This window comes from Homarus americanus, unplaced genomic scaffold (assembly GCF_018991925.1).
Source record: "Homarus americanus isolate GMGI-L3 unplaced genomic scaffold, GMGI_Hamer_2.0 scaffold19318, whole genome shotgun sequence".
Taxonomy (NCBI): domain Eukaryota; kingdom Metazoa; phylum Arthropoda; class Malacostraca; order Decapoda; family Nephropidae; genus Homarus; species Homarus americanus.
The window spans coordinates 5,483,267-5,501,646 of NW_024732238.1; the positions used below are offsets into that span (position 1 = coordinate 5,483,267).

At 37.4% G+C, this 18,380-nt stretch overlaps 3 protein-coding genes across 15 annotated transcripts in view; 1 reads left to right on the forward strand and 2 right to left on the reverse strand.

Annotated features, from left to right (window-relative positions):
* LOC121868374 (calcium uptake protein 1 homolog, mitochondrial-like) overlaps positions 1-289 on the reverse strand; it is a 42,548-nt gene extending 42,259 nt beyond the window's left edge. For all 13 annotated transcript variants that reach the window (XM_042368926.1, XM_042368924.1, XM_042368922.1 and 10 more), the window contains exon 1: positions 140-289. The gene's annotated coding sequence lies outside the window, so the exon portion shown is untranslated. The remainder of the gene's footprint in view (positions 1-139) is intronic.
* A 2,595-nt stretch (positions 290-2,884) lies between these two features.
* LOC121868380 (adenosine deaminase-like protein) lies at positions 2,885-12,241 on the forward strand. The gene is made up of 9 exons (XM_042368936.1): positions 2,885-3,022; positions 6,569-6,711; positions 6,880-7,071; positions 7,208-7,322; positions 8,590-8,721; positions 9,103-9,241; positions 10,107-10,207; positions 10,479-10,538; positions 12,073-12,241. Exons 1-9 carry the CDS (start codon positions 2,960-2,962, stop codon positions 12,229-12,231), a joined length of 1,104 nt encoding a protein of 367 aa, XP_042224870.1. The 5' UTR covers positions 2,885-2,959; the 3' UTR covers positions 12,232-12,241.
* Positions 12,242-12,960: 719 nt separating this feature from the next.
* On the reverse strand, positions 12,961-18,360 carry LOC121868381 (electron transfer flavoprotein subunit beta-like). The gene is made up of 6 exons (XM_042368937.1): positions 18,215-18,360; positions 15,857-16,015; positions 15,366-15,605; positions 14,358-14,498; positions 13,878-14,068; positions 12,961-13,111 (listed from the first exon to the last, which is right to left on the reverse strand). The coding sequence occupies exons 1-5, from the start codon at positions 18,266-18,268 to the stop codon at positions 13,898-13,900; spliced, it is 765 nt and encodes a 254-aa protein (XP_042224871.1). The 5' UTR covers positions 18,269-18,360; the 3' UTR covers positions 12,961-13,111; positions 13,878-13,897.
* Positions 18,361-18,380: the final 20 nt, after the last annotated feature.

An 18,380-nucleotide genomic window follows, 5' to 3' on the forward strand; every position in this document is an offset into this window, starting at 1 on the left:
GAAACAAATCACCTCCAAGACTGTAATTAAGTGATGTTTGATCTTAACATTAATCCCATGGCTAGCACGACAGAATTAAAAGCTTATCCCATGAATGAATATACAAAAAGTACTGTGTCAAACTTGCAAGACGTCTTACCGAGCTTCTTTTGCTGGTCGACGGAGGGAGGAAGGAGTTAGTACTTAGTAATGGCGATCAATGTTTTGATACATCCCTTCCTTCGAGGTTATCTCCACACATACGAACGAACACAGTATTTACCAAATAAGTGCTAACAAACAAAAATATACAACAAACAAATATTCAGTCAAGTTTGGGTGAATTACTTCCAAATATGATTCCACAAATAAGGACTATATAATTTACGGAAAAGTTAAAGCTCAAGCCACAGTTAAGAAGCGTGACAGGATACGTGGCTTCAGCACCAACCAAATGTAGTGTGTGACTTAAATGAATTATTATCCCAGTGGGATTAGGTAGTAAATATAAGTTCATAAATATTTGCTGAAGATAAGACACCCCGGGTGTCAAAACTAAGCACAGTAAAAAGATCTTGTTCGTGATATATTCATAACATTGGTCAGTCTGGTAAATAATATATATTTTTCCTTTTCACTACTTATAGCAGCACTTTGGGGAGTTGTAGCATCTCTTAGATCACATATACATTTAATAACTGTCAATCATACAATATTCTTATAGAATTGGGAATTAAAAAATATCCAGAAATTCTATCGTGCCTCCAGAAATTATGTTCCCATAAATACGCTGTCTGTAGGTAGTCTGGCACACTGCGAGACAAGCTGGGCCAAGGAGAGTATAAAGAAGAAGCGCTTCTTAAAGCTACGTAATGGAAATCCCGTAGTAAACGCGCCTGGCCACTAGATAGCACTCATTAAGTGGCGGGAAAAGTTGTATCAATTCTTTGTTTTGACTTGGCGCTGGGCATGGTGAGAGACATGACAGTCAACAGTGACACAAACGTGGCGAGAAGGAAAGGGTTGTAAGGTTACCGGTGTATTGTGTGCGGCAGAAATAAAAAAAGCAATAAAGACCTGAAGTTTCATTACTTCTCAAAGGGCAAGAAAAGCAAGCAGAGATGTGAGTATGAACCAAGGATCATTTTCAAAAGCACTCCATATGGTAATGTTAATGTTATAGGAGACGGTTGGGACCAGAAGGACTTTATGGAATTGTGCCAAATTTTCAGAACTTGTTTGGATAATATTAAGTAAGAAAATGTTATGACAATACACAGAATCTATTAAAGCCTGACAACCTTATCTAACCTACCAAACCTATCGTTTTTTACTTAAGCTAACTAACCTGTGAAAAAATTAAACAAACCCAACACAAACTTTGAACGCAATTAAAATCGCTGTAACATTTTCCTATTTGTTTCTGACAATTTCATTTTCATACTGCATTTGGTAATACTTTTACTTACTTTTATCCTCTTCACCACTGATCTGGTTAGGCTAGGTTGGTTAAGTAAATCGAGGTTAGTTTTCGTTAGGTTAAGTACGGTTTGGTAAAGTTAATGGCACACATTTATCTCGTCACATTCATTATTCAGTATCATCATTAAAACAAAAGCGTAAAAATTAACAAATTCAATACGGTCTTTCAGGTGTTTGCTGTATACTTTTTTTGTATCATATTCGTCACTTTTCAGCTTACTAGCCGTTTGGGCGCTCTACCCAGTGTTAGTACAGGAGGAAACTGGGAAACCTGTGTTGTTTGGTAGGGTCACACTGGATAACACACTTCCCACGTGTGTCCGGGCTGAGGCTCGAGCCCTTGACATATTGGTGAGTTGTGCGCGATACCGCTGTACCACCAATACCCATATATTCATATGGAACCTAGATTAAAGGCAAAAAAGTAATGTTGTAACATTCTTTAATATATCTTGTGAATATTTTAACATTTTTTCTTTTTTTTTGTTTACGGGGATTAGCCCACCCGGGCGGCGGGCATAGGTCACTGACCCACATCAGGGCCTAGGTGAAAATACAATAATAAATAATAACTGGGGGACCGGTGGTAGAAGCGGTACCGTTCTTGCCTCGCAAGCGAGATGTCACGGGTTCGATTTCCAGGCTGGTGGAAGTTGTTTGGACTAACTTCCTAGCCCCCATTAGTCGCTGTTCACCTAGCAGTAAAGTGGGTACCTGTTATAAGTCGAAAGTTGCGAATTCGTATTCAGGGAGTTGTTGGAGCTTCCAATAACTTGGTGACATAAACCACTGACTCTTCGGGCTTCTACGCCCTTAACTCATGAGACATAAAGGCAAGCATGAACTTAGCATGCTTCCCTTTTGGGCGCTGTAAACGCTTCTGCACTTCACCTTACACAAGGATGTAGGGGAGTGCCCAATAAAAAAAAAATAAAAAATAAATAATATATATATATATATATATATATATATATATATATATATATATATATATATATATATATATATATATATATATATATATATATTTCATGTAGATCCACAATGAAAACGTGGATAAGATAAATCTTGATAAAATCACACGGGAAAAGGAAACAATTCATGTTTTTAAGGTCACCCTGTATATTTAAGCCTCTCTCTGTCCATGTAATCCAGTTGCCTCTGAAGATGTCTTGAATAAAGACGAAAGCTAAGGTGCTCCGTTGTTTCCCTTTTCCCGTGTGATTTTATCGATATATATATATATATATATATATATATATATATATATATATATATATATATATATATATATATATATATATATATATATATATATATATATATATATATATATTATAGTATACCCCTAAAAACCTGTGTTCAAAACGCTTGGCCACTAGATGGCGGGCTAATCGGAGGTCTCAAAGTAAAGTACGGGAGACGCGCTTCCTCCTATATACTTTCCTTGCTGGCAACACAGAATCAACATGTGTTTTGTGTTTAGGCACAAAGTTGTATGTATTGTTCACAGAGCTCAAATATGGATTTTTTGTCCTACTGCAAGAGTTTACCCAAAATTGTGAGTATTTTCATATGTTCTTTTTAACATGTAATGCTTAAGGCAAGGCAAACCCAATACATGTACTGTATCGTGGTTACGTTTCGTATGAACTTAATTGTTTATATTTTCGTCAGGGCTCGTAGATAGCATTCATAATTTGCTAAATATTTATGTTGATAAGAGTGGTAAGAGTTTTAAGGGAGTTAATTCGTGCACGGGCAGACCTTTTAATATTCATAAATAATCAACAGCTCTCATCTGTTTTACATCACTACATTTTTTGGTAAATGTTATCAAATTTGGGTGCCAGTAAACTGCCAGTTCATCTGGATATCATTTATAGAGCATTTTTTGCTTGATTCTACATTCAGTTAATAGGTCCAATGTTGGATATGCAACAAAATAAGGATCTTTTCCATTTATGGGCTAGCTGCTGATTTCAATGAAAATCGGTACATCATTACAGTTTTTTATGCAGATTCTAAAAATAACTCATTTTTGTGGAGAAATAAAAAACAAAAAAATACAGCATAACTAAGTTGCATTTATAGGTAGATAAATGCATAGACAGATACTGTACATTTCAAACAGATACCTAACCTAACACAACCATTGTAAGTTACATGTGGAATGCATACAGTAACATTATGGCTATCGAGGGTATCTGGGTTAGTATTGACGACTGACCCGCAGACGAGTTACATATTTGTTTTACTGTTTATTTTCTTACCTTATTTTCCTAATTGAGTTCTGATATGATAATCATTTCTTGTGGAAATGCTTTGTTTGGTAGATAATTAGGCACACACTACATGTACTTTGTCTTCTCAGTGGTAATGTGATGTCTCATCCCAGGATGTAACCGGCTAATCATATTGACGTATTTCAAAACACTCGGCCACCCAGGCTTGATCAACCCCAAAGCTCAGTGTACTTATGTTTAAGAATTGTTCGGTATGGACGGCTGCTCTCACGTCCACAAAAAAAAAAAAATTACACCATATCAGAGTAAGTTCTTTGTGTTTAATATATTAGGGGGTCCGTGGGGCTAGGAAGTGCGGTAAGGTTAGGTAGGTTTGTTTGGTTAGGTTGGTGAGGTCTTCTAACAATGCTTCTGCTGCTTGTTTTTCATGGCAACTAGGTCAGGTTTAATTTAGAAATAACCACTGTTTTAACACATTTGCACAAACTATGAGTGTCCACTATAAAACATGGTGAAATTGCGGCATTTTTATTATTTTTTCTATGAAAAATCGGCCGCGGGTCAGTCATCAATGTTTACAGGTATCTGTTTGAAATGTATCTGCCTATAAATACAACCTATACAGTATATGCAGTAACTCTTATGTTCTTTATTTCTCCAAAATTTGAAAGTTATTTTTGGAATCAGCGTAACAAACTGTACTAGTGTACCAATACTGTACTTGTATTCATTAAAATTCACTGCTAGCCATCAAATGGAAAAGGTCCCAAATTAACTTTAGGTTTACAGTACAATACTTTAGAAAGAGCAAGAAATAGTCTGTGCCCTATGCTACTTTGGGGCTTTAGTGAACTGACAAAAATCATCAGTAATTTATAATTGCTTTTAGCAGAAATGAAAATAGTTGATTCCTACTTGATCCAAGCTTAAAGAATCAATGCCTTTTTTTTTTCAATTTTTATTATTTTTTCTTCTGGGGTCCAATGATGGATTTATTAACTCTCTCAACCTCGGAGCCTGAGACACATAAGTGCATGAAAACTTACGCTCAGCCTCTGAGGTTTTTGCCAAAAAATCGTTTTTTTGGGGGGGAGGGGGGCTCATTTCACTGCCATGTAATTGTGCTATTAATTGTAATGGGGTCTTTTCTAGTGTAAAATATTCTGAGAAATTGTATGAAACCATAAAAAAGTGAAAATTCTTGAAATTTAAGCATTTTTTTTTCTGAGTACAGTATACTGTAAGTTGAAAAGGTAGGAATATGTTTAGTAACATCTCGATTTCCATTCACATTTTGCTTGTATCATGGTGTTCATTGATATTTACTATATACCGAGATAAAGAACAAAGCATGGAGAATATTGTGGTATAAGGAAAAATAATACAACACAAAAACCCATGGAATAATTAAAGGGCCAAGCGGCACACCCTCCTCTCTCTCTAATGCCAGGGCGACACTGGCTTCATGCTGCGCTGCCACGCACACAATGACCAAGACCGTCTCTGGGAAGGTGATAAGGCCCACACAAAGAAAACGGCGTCTGTCAAATGGCGTCCAAAGATCAGTCAGTTTCACTGAATAGTTTTGAGTTATTTGAAAATATAGCACATTGGATGTTGCCTTCGCGAGGTTGAGCGCAAGTTTTTTTGCTTTTTATGTTCGATGCTACAATGGAGTTGTGCGAGGCTGAGAAGGTTAAGTACAAGTACTTTACAGTATATTCATTTAACAAAATCCCCCAAATGCTTATTTATTGGTGTTTTAGTTCCTAGCATTAACCCTTTGTATGCTGTACATGACCAGTTACCACACAGTACCCAGATACTGGTAACACCTGCGGCTAACTTAACTGTACAATTACTTAAGTAACATACAGTCAGGTACTGTACCCCGATTTACGACAGAGTTGCAACTGTATCCTGGAAACCCAAATGTAAATTGAATGATATTAGTTTACTTTCGGACGACACTGGAATCTTAGGAATTTTATCTTTGCAATCAATGGTTTGATAATTCAAAGAGACTTTTCTTCTATGATGTTTCCTTCACAAATGATTTATATATGCCGGGGGATCCAGGGGGGTGGAGCCCCTCAATTAGGAGGTTTGGTTAGGTAATTTTTAGGTCGTTTGCGAGGGAAATGCAATAGAACAAAAGTGTCTTAGAATTGCTTGAACTACTGCTTGCAAAGATGAAATGAATAATGACATTCCTGCCATTTAACAATGTCTAATTCCATCACCAGAGCCATGGTCTTCCTTGAAGCCTTGGCTTTCCCAGAGGTGGGGCACTCAGCGGGATGCTTGCTAGCCATTTTCAAAGTTGTTAGTCATTTCACAGTCACCAAAACAGAGCAAAATCTGAACAATAGTGCTCTCCTGTCACCAATAACTGCAAGTATCACAGTGATCAGAAGTTTACGCAACGATAAATAATGATAACGTTGGTTACATGAGTGAGAGCAGGTGTGATCACACTGGAACAAAGCAGAGAAACAGAATACGCAGGGCAGCTGTCAGGCAGCACGTGGGTAGGTGAACTGTGCAGAGGACAGAAAAGCAGCTTCTGCACTTAGTGGCCATCTTGGATTTGCCAAATGAAGGGAGAGGTGCGGTTTCCCAAGTTTATCCTCCCGATAACTATCATTAATGTGGAATTTACCGAACATTAACATAGATTATCATAAATCAATACAGGGGGTAGTATACATTATTCTCATTGTCACTATTGGTATGTGCAGGTAGTCGATTCAGGTGCAGCAACTGGTCTGCCACTGATGTTTTCAATTAGTTTTAAAGGGCCAATAACAAGCTTTCAATTCCACAATAGATTTCTATTTTAACATCTTAAATGTTTCCAGGAATTACATGCCCACCTGACAGGATCCCTGAGTGATGAGACTGTCCTCAGACTCTTAGAAGCCAAACGGAAGGAAGGGGCAGTCAACCTACCTGAGTCCGCTGAGCTCACAATTCAGAGGGGACACAACCGTACACTGGAAGAGTTAAGTTACTCCTAATACAGTATATATACTATACTGCATTTGTCTTTTTAACTGGTTAATTTAAGCCCTATTTGCTAGTTTTCTTAGTTTGGAAATACAGTTCTGTATGTGAATTATCAGAAGTAAAGTAAATACCGTGTATAACAAAATTAATTTTATTTTCCCAGGTGTTTCAAATTATTTGGTATTTTACACTGCTTGACAGACAACTTAGAAGCAGTTAAGAAAATAACAAGAGATGTTATAAGAGAATTTGTGTCTGATAATGTCAGGTACTTAGAGCTGAGAACTACACCCAAATTCATCCCTGATAAAATGACCAAGAAGGATTATATAGACACTGTGCTAGACACTATGATGTAAGTTTGTCAATTCATTTGTTATAAGCTTTTTCTTGGAGTATATACCATGGTTTTTATGTAATTTATATCCAGTAAATATTTGAGCTAAATAATCTTATGTTTTAGAAATTGTTCCTAAATATTTTTCGTACAGAGAGGAAATGAAAACCAACAACATCATAGTGCGCTTACTCTTATCTATAGACCGTTCTCGTGGTGTAGATGATGCCCGGAATACAGTGCAATTAGCTAAAGATTACACCACTCACGTAAGTAATTGTGTATCGAGTTATATTAAATGGTAGCTATTGTATAGGTTCACTTATACTGTATGTACATGTATTAAATATTTAAATGATGATAATTTGGCATATTTTTTCTTAGTTAGATTGTCAAGTGAATATATACCTTAAGTATGTGGATCCTTGTAGATCAAGAGAGAGACTTCTTTGCTTTAGGCTGCTCATTATTTTTCTACTTTTCAGAATTTTTATTTTTGCTGTTCGATATTATTATCTGTTCATTTAGGTTTGTGTGGTATAAATAGTGTCCATATTTTATCAGTAAGAATTGAAAGTACTACTGAAGTAACCTTGGCAGCTGAGAGGAGTTTTAGCATCTGGTACAAAATATCATATCAGGCATCCTTTAACAGATCCAATACTAGTCACTCGAACTCCTCAACCCAAACACCTTCACTAACTCCACAAGCCTTTCCTTTCATCATTGTGCTGAACACCATATTCACATCTTCTTTCTCCTGGATATCCATTTCTGCAGTTGTGCATTATTTTCCTTATTTAGCAGTCTTTCAAAATAGCTAGCTACTCTTAATATCATCCCTGTACAAAGTGTTGCCCCCTCTTCATTTCACACCCCATTCAATCTTCCTAGGTCCTGCTTTTTCAGGTCTTACCTTTACAGCCTTCTAGATGGTTTTTTCTCTTTTCAGGTTGTCATATCACCTCTTGTACTATTTTTTCATGTTCTCTTTGCTTTTACTTTCCTATTAACATTATATCTTCATTCAGCCTGATCATCTCCTCTTGTTTTCCGCTCCTGGGATAATTTTTTCTTTCTCTTCCACCTTGCAGCCTTACATAGCACAGCCAAGTTTCTTCTTTTTTTCATGGTCTCCCTCTTGGCCATTCCTCCTCTATGTGCATTATCCTCATTTTGTTGTTTTTCTTTAACTTCCCCATTATCCAGTAGCTCCTCCCTTTGTCTCTATTAAACCTTCCCTCTCTCTCTATTTCACGAGGATTTCTTCCATCTTCCTGACATCGTAATCTTAATCTTTCATTTGGTCATTCCCTTCTTAGTCCTGATTAGCAGGCTATGTTCGTTCTCAATGCCTTTGCCTTGTATATCCTTGCAGTTTACCATATGTTGTCCCTTCCCCATTTCTATAGACCTAAGAGTTACAATCTAGATGGTCACTAGTTGGTTTTTTATTTAAATATATTTCGCTTACTTTTATTTCTTGATTTCATATACTTTTGTGTTTGGATTCGTACAAATTGTGTATTGTTTCAGGAGATATACAAGACCTTGATATGTGGTATAGATGTCAGTGGTAATCCTCAAAGTGGAAAATTAACTGACTACATCTGTGTCTTGGAGGAAGCAAAGAAATGTGGCTTCAGACTGGCTGTTCATTTGGCAGAGGTATGAATATCATTTGAGAGTAAGTAGGAAACAATATTGGATGAATTTTAGGTTTTGGTACAGAGTTGAAATTTATTGTGCAAAATTATGAAATTATTAATCCACTAATGTTCTTTCTAACTATGAATACTCAATTAATTTATTTTGCTTTTATTATCAACTTCAACTTACAACTCAATAATTTATTATTATTCAAAATATGGGGTACTGTATTTTACAATATTTCTGTAATACTGTATCATTGGAAATAGATGGGGTGATCTGAAATAAAAGGTGGGGGATGTCTGAAGTTATAGAACTACTGTATAAGTAGTCTGCAGTACAAGAAGCTGCCAGGCTAACAGACTATGCCAGACTAACCATAACTATGGAAATATTCAGATACCAAGTGAAGAAGAAACTCTTGCTGTGCTGAAAGCTAATATTGTGGACCGAATAGGACATGGAACATTCATTCACCTTGCTAGTGGTGGATCACAGGAGCTGCTAGACCTTGTCAAGCATTACCAGATACCTTTGGGTAAGCTATTTAAGTACAATACAGTACTGTACTCTTTAAGAAGGTATGAATAATTTTTTTGTTGGCTGGATAAATACAGTATGGCACCAGACATTGTGACAAAAAAAAAAATGCTGTACCGTATATGATCATATTAATCACCGAGTTGTAGTGATTTGATATATAGCGATTTTTTTTTAATGAATTTTTTATATTGCGACCAACAAAATAATCAAGATTTTCCAATATATAGTGATAAATCTATTTATTTCACGAGGGAAATCGGGCAGGAAATATTTCAAATTTACTGCTCAGTCTTTCTGGGTGAGTGACGAGTCAGCAGCCGACTCTGCTGCAGATTCTGACTTGCAAGGCGAGTATAAATGGGTTGCTAGTGACGTGAAGAGAATGGAAAAGATTGAATACTGTAACACATATTTTTGGTTTGTTCGTTTATGTAGGTGTGGGATTGTCAAGTGAGGGTGCCAGTGTGGCATCAGCTGCCGAGTCTGGTGTTTATTGATATTGAATCAGTCTAGTGTTCATTGTTGCTTTAGTTAGTAAGAAAATAAACTCATAAAGTCAAGTTTAGTAATTCTTATTGGCCTCCAGAACCTAATCCTATTTCCCTAATGATTACATGTACTGTAATTATATATCGCGATTTAGTACAGTATATGGCGAACATCCTTGGACCCTATCTCGCGATACATCCTGCCTACTGTACCTTGGTTTAATAGAAAAGGGTCAACAATTAATGCAGTATCAACTTTCATTTGAGTACAGTATTTATAATTTACCAGGTAGTGAGGTACAGTATTGCCCTTGATGAATATTTCTCAATTGTTAAAAGCCACTTTCAATAACTGTGCCCTTATATTCACAGAGGTTTGTGTTTCTTCAAATGTGAAATCTGGAACAGTGAAAAATGTGCAAGACCACCATTTAGGTCTGTGGAGAAAGGAAGATCATCCATTAGTTATTTGTGTAAGTATCGTCTACTCTTTTTATTTTGTGTGGAAGGTAATTTCAGTTTACTGCATCTTGTTCACAATTTTTTCACTCAAAGTCTTTTGTTTTCATAGCAAGTCCTATAAATTTATTTTGTTTGTGATACATTTATATAAATTTCTGGTTTTCTCACACAGCCTTTTATTGTGATCATTTTATTTCCTATATAAATTGATGCTTTACTGTTAAGTCTCTTTCATAAAGCATTGTTTCAGTGCAATATTTATATTGTTTTTACATTTTGCAGACAGATGACAAGGGCATATTTTCCACTTCCTTAAGTGAAGAATATTGTATATGTGCGGAGGTAGGTTATCTGTATTTAAGTCTGTATATCTGCATGGTGTGATCATGAATAATGTTGTGAATACCCTCCATAAGTCACTACTATAGCTAGAAAGTGGCTCACCTCTAATTAGATGGCTCAAGTCCTATAGAGTATAGACTGTCAGCCAACATGGGTTCTGACTGAACTGATCTTAACTCAGATCTAGTTATGACTGACTCAGCTGTACATGAACATTTAAGCCAATAAGCCAAGAGGGGTTCTTTTACATGAATCCTTGTTCACTGGCTGGACTATCATTCACAGGCTATGTATGTACAGTCTGATTCAAGATTCTTCGAACACTGCTGGAGACAGCTGGCAACTCAAGGCTGTTTTATTACTATAGTACGTAGTATTATAATACGAAACAACAAAGCCCAACCATTAATTATGCAATGGGGAACTAAGTAACTAATCACCGATCAAATTTTACATTCATAATTTTTACTACATAATACAGTAAACAAACGGCCTTGAGTTGTCAGCTGTCTCCAGCAGTGTTCGAAGAATCTTGAACGAGACTGTACCTTTAACCATAACACAATACATAACCTCCATTAAATCAACATAGATGCATGATCTCAAGACAGGACTAAGTAAACGGGACTTGCTTGGGTTGTAAACAGTCAGCAGGTTCTTTTCATACTAGGAAGTTACTGGGAAAATTGTAATAGGTTAGTGGTTTTGCACAAAGGGAAAGTTACATCCATCTTAAATTTTAATACGATAGTTAGTGGATGTGTTTAAAGGATTTAACTGAACCACAGGAATGGATTAACAACTATACAGATGGGTTTGGGACAATGTAATGCATTTTTACTATACAGTATTGTACTGAGACTCCTCTCTGTAGGTGGAAGTATTATTAACATTTTGGATGCTGGAAGATGGCTCCCATTATTTCCTCTCAGGTCTGTACATTCCAGTTTAAAACTACAGACAAACTTCATCTACAGCCTATACAGTATTGGTCATATTTACCCAGACTAAACTGACAACCAATGAACCTCAGGGGCGTTACATTTTCTATTGGTTTTCCATGGGGGTTTTGGAGGGGGTGAGCATTGCTATCTTGTACAGTGGTGCCTGGTTGTTGACTTACACAAACGAGTTAGACTAAGAAACTACGGTAATCTGAATGGCTGCTTGGGCTTGGGCAGTCTGCAAGATTATTTTTGCCCGTCACTCAGTTGTTTAAGAGTGGGGTTAATTTCCCTTTGGGGTGCAACATCACAGTAGGTGTTGAAATTTTTATTGCAACCTTGTTCTAGTTTCCATCGGGTTTCAGTTACACAAATCCAAATGTATGATCGAGCTCTAAACTTAGTGGCTTCAAACCCTCCCCTTTACCATGGGTTAATGTGGAAGTCTGCCAGGAATGATAACATAGGAAGTATTTATCCTGACTACTGTACCCTGCATTTTGATAGGGAAAGGCTGAAAAGGGTAATTAATTTAGAATTGTCTGCTCAGTAAATGTTGTAGCACACTTACAAATATTTTTTCATTGCAGACTTTTGATCTGTCTAAGAGTGACCTGATTAAGATGTGCATTAGTGCTGTTGAATCTACTTTCCTCTCCCATCATGAAAAACATCAACTCCGACTGTCTATACAAGATGAACTAAACAGCCTCAAAGGGGCAAACAACTCTTTTAGTGGCACTGATTGATAAAGATGGCAGCTAAACAACTCTTGTAGTGGCACTGATTGATAAAGATGGCAGGTGATGGTGAGATAACAGATATTCACTTAAGCAACTTGCTTGTCTGGAAAATTGAAGCATCCCATTTAATTAAAATTTGGCTACTACTATTATTTTTAGAATATATATAATCATCAATTCGCACATAAATGATCACACTAATATTTTGTACCGGTGTCAAAGTAATATTTACCAAATCTTGAGTAAACCCCAGGGAGTGGTTCGAGAGAGTTGTGTTCAGTGAAAATTTTCCTATACTCGACTTCATTATAATAACTAATCATAAAGTATTTTGGGCTATCGTAAATACTGCATTATCTACTTTTAATATGTGCCATGAAATACAATTGAATCCACGTACAATACCTAGACCTCGTCACGCTACTACCAAAGTGTTCCATAGGTTAAATGTTGTTATATTTCTGACCTTGATAATTAGGAATAATTGTGGAAAGACTTCAGGTATGGTAAAATGACAGAATGGAGCTTTCAATAGGAGGGGCATCACAACTCAAAACATGTCAAGATATGCAAACACTATGGCATTTGGAAGTCTTAAAAGTTATTATAGAATAGATTTTTCTGTAGGGTATAGGTAAAAGTGTTATAATGTACATTGTGTGAATTATATATCCGACCGTAAACTGATGTGCAGTCCACAGCTAAATTTTTAAAGGGGGAATAAAATAAAAAAAATTTTTATGAATTCTTAAAATCTTTACATGTTTTCATATATACAGCCTATAAAATTATATATGTTTAAGTTAAAAAGATTCTAAAAAAAATATTTATTAAAAATTGCATTGATAGGCATTTTCCTCACATGCATAAAGACCCATTTACCATTCTGAAAAGAGAAAACAAGATGTATATTAAAGTTAAGCATCAAAAAGTAAACTAGAATAAAATGCTTAAATTAAAAACATTTTTTTCTCAAAAATAAGAGTACCTGTACTGTACAAAGTAGCTGAGTGTCCTTTAAAATATTCACCTTAGCATCCAAGATCCTTCTTTTGGGGGTTGGGTTTGTACTAAATATCAAAATAATTGTTAACTAGCAATGTTTTATGTTAGTTTGGGATATTCGACTTCATAGATGAAATTGCAAGTGTCTCTGGACTAATACAAAGTCATAAAAGCTAATGATAAACTACAATAAAAAGATGTGAATGAATATTTATAAATTGATCACTCTTGACTAATGGAAATCTTTAACCTTCTCTACGTCGCACTAAACACTTCTGTGCTGGCGCAACCCGTCCCGTTCAGGTGTATCTCGCACAGAGCATTCCTCCCTTAAGCAGAAATGCAGGAACAGTGGACTGACCCTATCAACCACCCAAGTTCCTCTCACTAGCCTCGTGTGTTGGCAGATGCGTCTCTAAGGGTGCAATTTGGGTCTGGATCACTCAATTCAATGTGTATTAAAATGGAAAAACCATTCCTGTGAGGGGGGGGGTATTTCCGATCATGGCCAAGATTAATGCAATAATAGGTAACCAAAGTAAGAAAGTTAATCACAGAAACATTGCTGCATTATTTCCCTAAGATTCATGAATGTGACAGTCTCGCTCCAATTTATAAACAATGCAGGTTCAAAAATCTTTCCTTACCAATTCTAAGAGCAAGACAATTAGATACGTCCTGCTTCCTTAAGCTTGCTGACAAGAGCATCCACATCTTCTACCTTGATACCCGCTTCTCTTGAAGGTGGGTCACACACTTCTACAACTTCAAAGTGGGCAGTTGTATCTACACCCAGATCTGCAGGTTTCATCTTCACAATTTTCTTTTTCTTTGCTTTCTGTAAAACATTATGAAAGTGACGAAAAGAGCTTTATACTCTACATAAAATTGGTTCACTTACAACAAAGTCATTCCAGGAGAGCCGTAAATAAAAAAAATTCTTTGTAAATTGATGTACAGGTATACGTTACTCTTTTCATTTTTCACATGCATCCCCCACCTTGGATGCCTCTTTCACCTATTCACCCCTCTTGGTAAAAATGATTTACACTCAAGAAATTGGTTGATATGTTGGTGCTATTCTAAAGACATCAAATACACTATTACTGCATATTACCGGTACTAACCATGATGTTTGGCAATGTGGCATATCGTGGTTCATTGAGCCGGAGGTCAGCTGAGACTACAGCTGGCAGTTTCACCTTGATTGTCTCTAGTCCACCATCAACCTCACGAACTACTAATAGGGTACCATCGGTTTTCTCTATCTGCAAAATTAATCAAACTAATTATACAACATTGTATACCCTAGATTGGGATAGTTGTCTTGCTATAAGTTCAGTAAGTACTGTTGTTATCTGGTATTGATAGCCAGCCCTAACGTCTGAAATTTTAAATCTTGACGAGTCATACAGATAAACTCTGGTTACCCAACACTGTACTGTACTGGTACATTCCAGATTAGGATGGGTGTCTTGCTTCAAGTTCAAATTCTGATGAGTTGCAGAATATATCTGACAGTGTATGTGTGACATTCTTGCCTGTTTTGTTTTTTCATTCAGCAATAAATACTACTCCTTCAAACTCAGTCTTGTAATTTTAGTGTACAGTAGTGCAAACTTTTTGTTTTTTGGCAAGTACAGTAATGTCTAAAAAAAAAATACAAAAAAATAACCCAAAATTCAGTTTCCACAGATCATGCTGTCCCACACACAAAACTCACTAACAACATAACCCAAAATTCACCTAGCACAGGCAGTCTGTTCACACAACTCTCCATAAAAGTAACCAGTGGTTGTCAACAAGTACAGTACTGTATATGAGTACTCAAGATCCAATAACTTCACATCCAGATCCATTGACTTCACATCCATGTGAAACGGGGGAACAGTAACAACCTATATTTGACATATAAATCTAGGTCTTGATATTCCAGCACCTAACTGCAATTGTAGAAGATGGAAAGTAACCTTTCACCCTGACCTCTGTTTGATGTTAGCCAAGAATGTGCAATGCCTATTCAAAGCCAAGGTGGATCTCTTCCTTCTGTGAGAGTTATATAGCATCATGGTTGGGCTTGAAAATTACATCGAATCTTAAGTTCAAGAAGGATAAATATCAGATCTATACCATACCTTTGAGGCAAAGGTGGCTTGTGGCCATTCGAGGAGGGCTGCTGTCATCTGGGCAGTAGCATTTGAGTCATCATCAATAGCTTGCTTGCCCACAATCAACAGTTCTGCTCCCTCCTTCTCTGCCAGTTTAGCAAGGATCTTTGACACATGGAGGGGCTCAAGCTTCTCCATCTCTTTTGCTGGGATCTCTACATGGATGCCTCGGTCTGCACCCATGGCCAAGGCAGTGCGGATGGTTTCCTGAATTAAAATTTCACAGCAAACATTGTTTTTGAAATTCTCCTAAACAGTGGAATTATAATATAAACTCTTCATATCATATATGGTGCAACTTTTCTTATACAGTACCATGTTGTTGGGAATGAAATACTGTTTGTTTGGCAGATAAATATAATGATTACAAATTTCAAAATTTGTCTAGTTCCAGACGACTGTATTATCATAGTCAAGTTACAATAAAAATATTATCTTAAAATTTCCATGTCCCTTACCTGTGCTTGTGTGGGGCCACATGATACTGCAATCACTTCTTTTGCAATCTTTTTCTCCTTCAAACGAACTGCTTCCTCAATGGCAATTTCATCAAATGGATTCATAGAGTGCTTAACACCATCTGTGACCACTCCCATCTTATCAGGTCTCACACGAATCTGCAAAGAAAAATACTATGTACAGTACCAACCTCACCCAAATCTAAAGACACTTTAAATAATGTACCTGTCAAATAAAAATGTTTTAATGTTGCAGTGTAACCTTGCCAACCTGCTTTCCTTAGTCTTGTATGAGAATCCCTCCTTCCTCATCCTCTTAATGCCATTTATTATCTACATGCTATGGCATTGCTCTCTGCACACTGTGGTGCAGGTGTACGAAGTCTGTCCAGAAAGTATCCAGCCATTGTGAATATTGTGAGTACTGGTCGAGCGGCCTTGATGTAACTTGGCAGCCACTCGGAGAGGACCGTACTGCACATGCGTGAACAGCCACACTCCCGTAGGACAACTCAGTTGCCCGGCAGACACCGTTGAGTGAGCGTGGGTACTGTGTGACCGTCGCATTCACAATGACCGAGCGAGTAGATCAGCGAATCTGCATCAAGTTTTGTTACAAACTTGAACATTCGTCCGCGGAAACTATTCGAATGATTAAGAAGACTTTCGGGGATGATTCAATGAGTGAAGCCCAGATAAAATTGTGGTACAAATGCGACTGATAGTGCAAGAATTAGAAGAAGATCTAGGGATTCCACGGACTAGTGTTTCAGAGATTTTGACGCAGGATCTTGGCATGAAACGTGTGGCGGCAAAATTCGTTCTGCGGCTCCTGTCACGAGAGCAGAAGGAATTTTGTGCAGAAGTTGCAGAGGACTTGCTTCAAACCACTAACAATGACCCACATTTCCTCAAACAGGTCATAACCGGAGATGAGTCGTGGGTCTACGGCTATGACCCTGAAACAAAAGCCCAGTCTTCCCAATAGAATTCGCCTGTATCTCCACGTCCGAAGAAGGCACGTCAAAGTCGGAGCAACGTCAAGGCCATGTTGTGGTGTTTTGTGATCATGAAGGTGTTGTCCACCACGAGTACGCTCCTCCAGGCCAAACAATAACGAAGGAGTACTACATCGAAGTTCTTCGCAAGCTGAGGGATGCGGTAAGAAGAAAACGACCGCAGCTGTGGGCAAGTGGTGACTGGCAGCTTCTTCATGACAACGCGCCTGTCCATTCTTCACGTCTTGTGCAGGGTTTTTTGGCAAAACATCGCATCACCCAGGTCTCTCAGCCCCCCTACAGCCCAGATTTGGCTCCCTGCGACTTCTGGTTTTTTTAGCTAAAATCGCCGCTGAAAGGGAGGAGATTTCAGAACGTGGACGAGATTACCGTAAGGAGTAAGCGACGAGGCAGCTGATGAAGATCCCAAAAGAGGACTTTGCAGACTTCTGAAAAGTGGAAGGGACGCTGGGAGAAGTGTGTGAGGTCCCAAGGAGAGTACTTTGAAGGGGACTAAGGCACCATTGTCCTAGGTAAGCAATATTTTTTTTAATAGTAAATGGCTGGATACTTTCCGGACAGGCCTCGTAGCTGTCACTCCGTGTGGGCGGATAAGGTGCTTATACAACCTTCTTGCTATTTCCTGTGTGGATTTAATGTTCCTTCCGCAATTTTTTTTTAACTCCAGAGTTGCTCTACCATTCTCTTCAGCTAACTCATCCAAATTTGAGAAACAGATCATATGATACAAATTAATCCTCAGTGAAAAGTCCAACCTAATATTACCGGACAAGCAGTTTCCTTGAACAGTTCCTCCGAGAATGAGGAAAAGCACCATATAACCACTTAAAAGGAAATATTACAGACTCATTACTTCCTCAATCTCGGTGAGCCTGAGGTTATCAGGTTAGAGTTCAATCATCACTTGAATAGAAATCACAATACTGCAATTCTGTTTCAAAAGACAATTCAAAGATTTCTCAACACTATTCACTTTCAATTTACCAGCTTCTGGCAATGCTCAATAGATTGCTCTTACTAAAATCGTAGCTCAAGCTTGTTTATTTTCATTTGGCAAACCTGTGGAGGCAAATGTGACTAATGTGTAGCGTAACTAACCCCCCACATTCCTTTATTGAAAATTAACAATACTGTACTGTAGTTTGAGATGCATTACGATTTATTTCAAGACCTATTGCGAAAACTCATATATATAGGTGTAAATGTTATGATCTAATGTACTATCTACGTCCAAAGGTTCAGATGGGCCCGAGTGTAATTAAGACCGTGAAGTGCAATTGCCAAAATACTGCCGATAACTTAACTTATCAAACATTACAAATGTGATATTTTACCGTACCTTAACAGCATAATCAATGACCCTTTTACAGCCAACAAGAACACGTAGAGACATAGTGAAGAAACGGGAGGACCCGGGCAAGATGAACACCGGAGGTACCAAACAAGACCTACTCTCACAATCTGTGTAATGTTAAATTATACCACGAACCGATATAATTGAAATG

Bases quoted from the DNA above. Each gene is read 5' to 3' on its own strand.
- LOC121868380 (XM_042368936.1), top strand. From the start codon at position 2,960: ATGTATTGTTCACAGAGCTCAAATATGGATTTTTTGTCCTACTGCAAG. The intron at 6,712-6,879 runs GTTAAGTTACTC...TTATTTTCCCAG, and splicing joins CACAACCGTACACTGGAAGA to GTGTTTCAAATTATTTGGTA. The intron at 7,072-7,207 runs GTAAGTTTGTCA...TTTTTCGTACAG, and splicing joins ACTGTGCTAGACACTATGAT to AGAGGAAATGAAAACCAACA.
- LOC121868381 (XM_042368937.1), bottom strand. From the start codon at position 18,268: ATGTCTCTACGTGTTCTTGTTGGCTGTAAAAGGGTCATTGATTATGCT. The intron at 16,016-18,214 runs GTACGGTAAAAT...TTTTCTTTGCAG, and splicing joins TCATTGATTATGCTGTTAAG to ATTCGTGTGAGACCTGATAA. The intron at 14,499-15,365 runs GTATGGTATAGA...TTAATTTTGCAG, and splicing joins AAGCCACCTTTGCCTCAAAG to ATAGAGAAAACCGATGGTAC.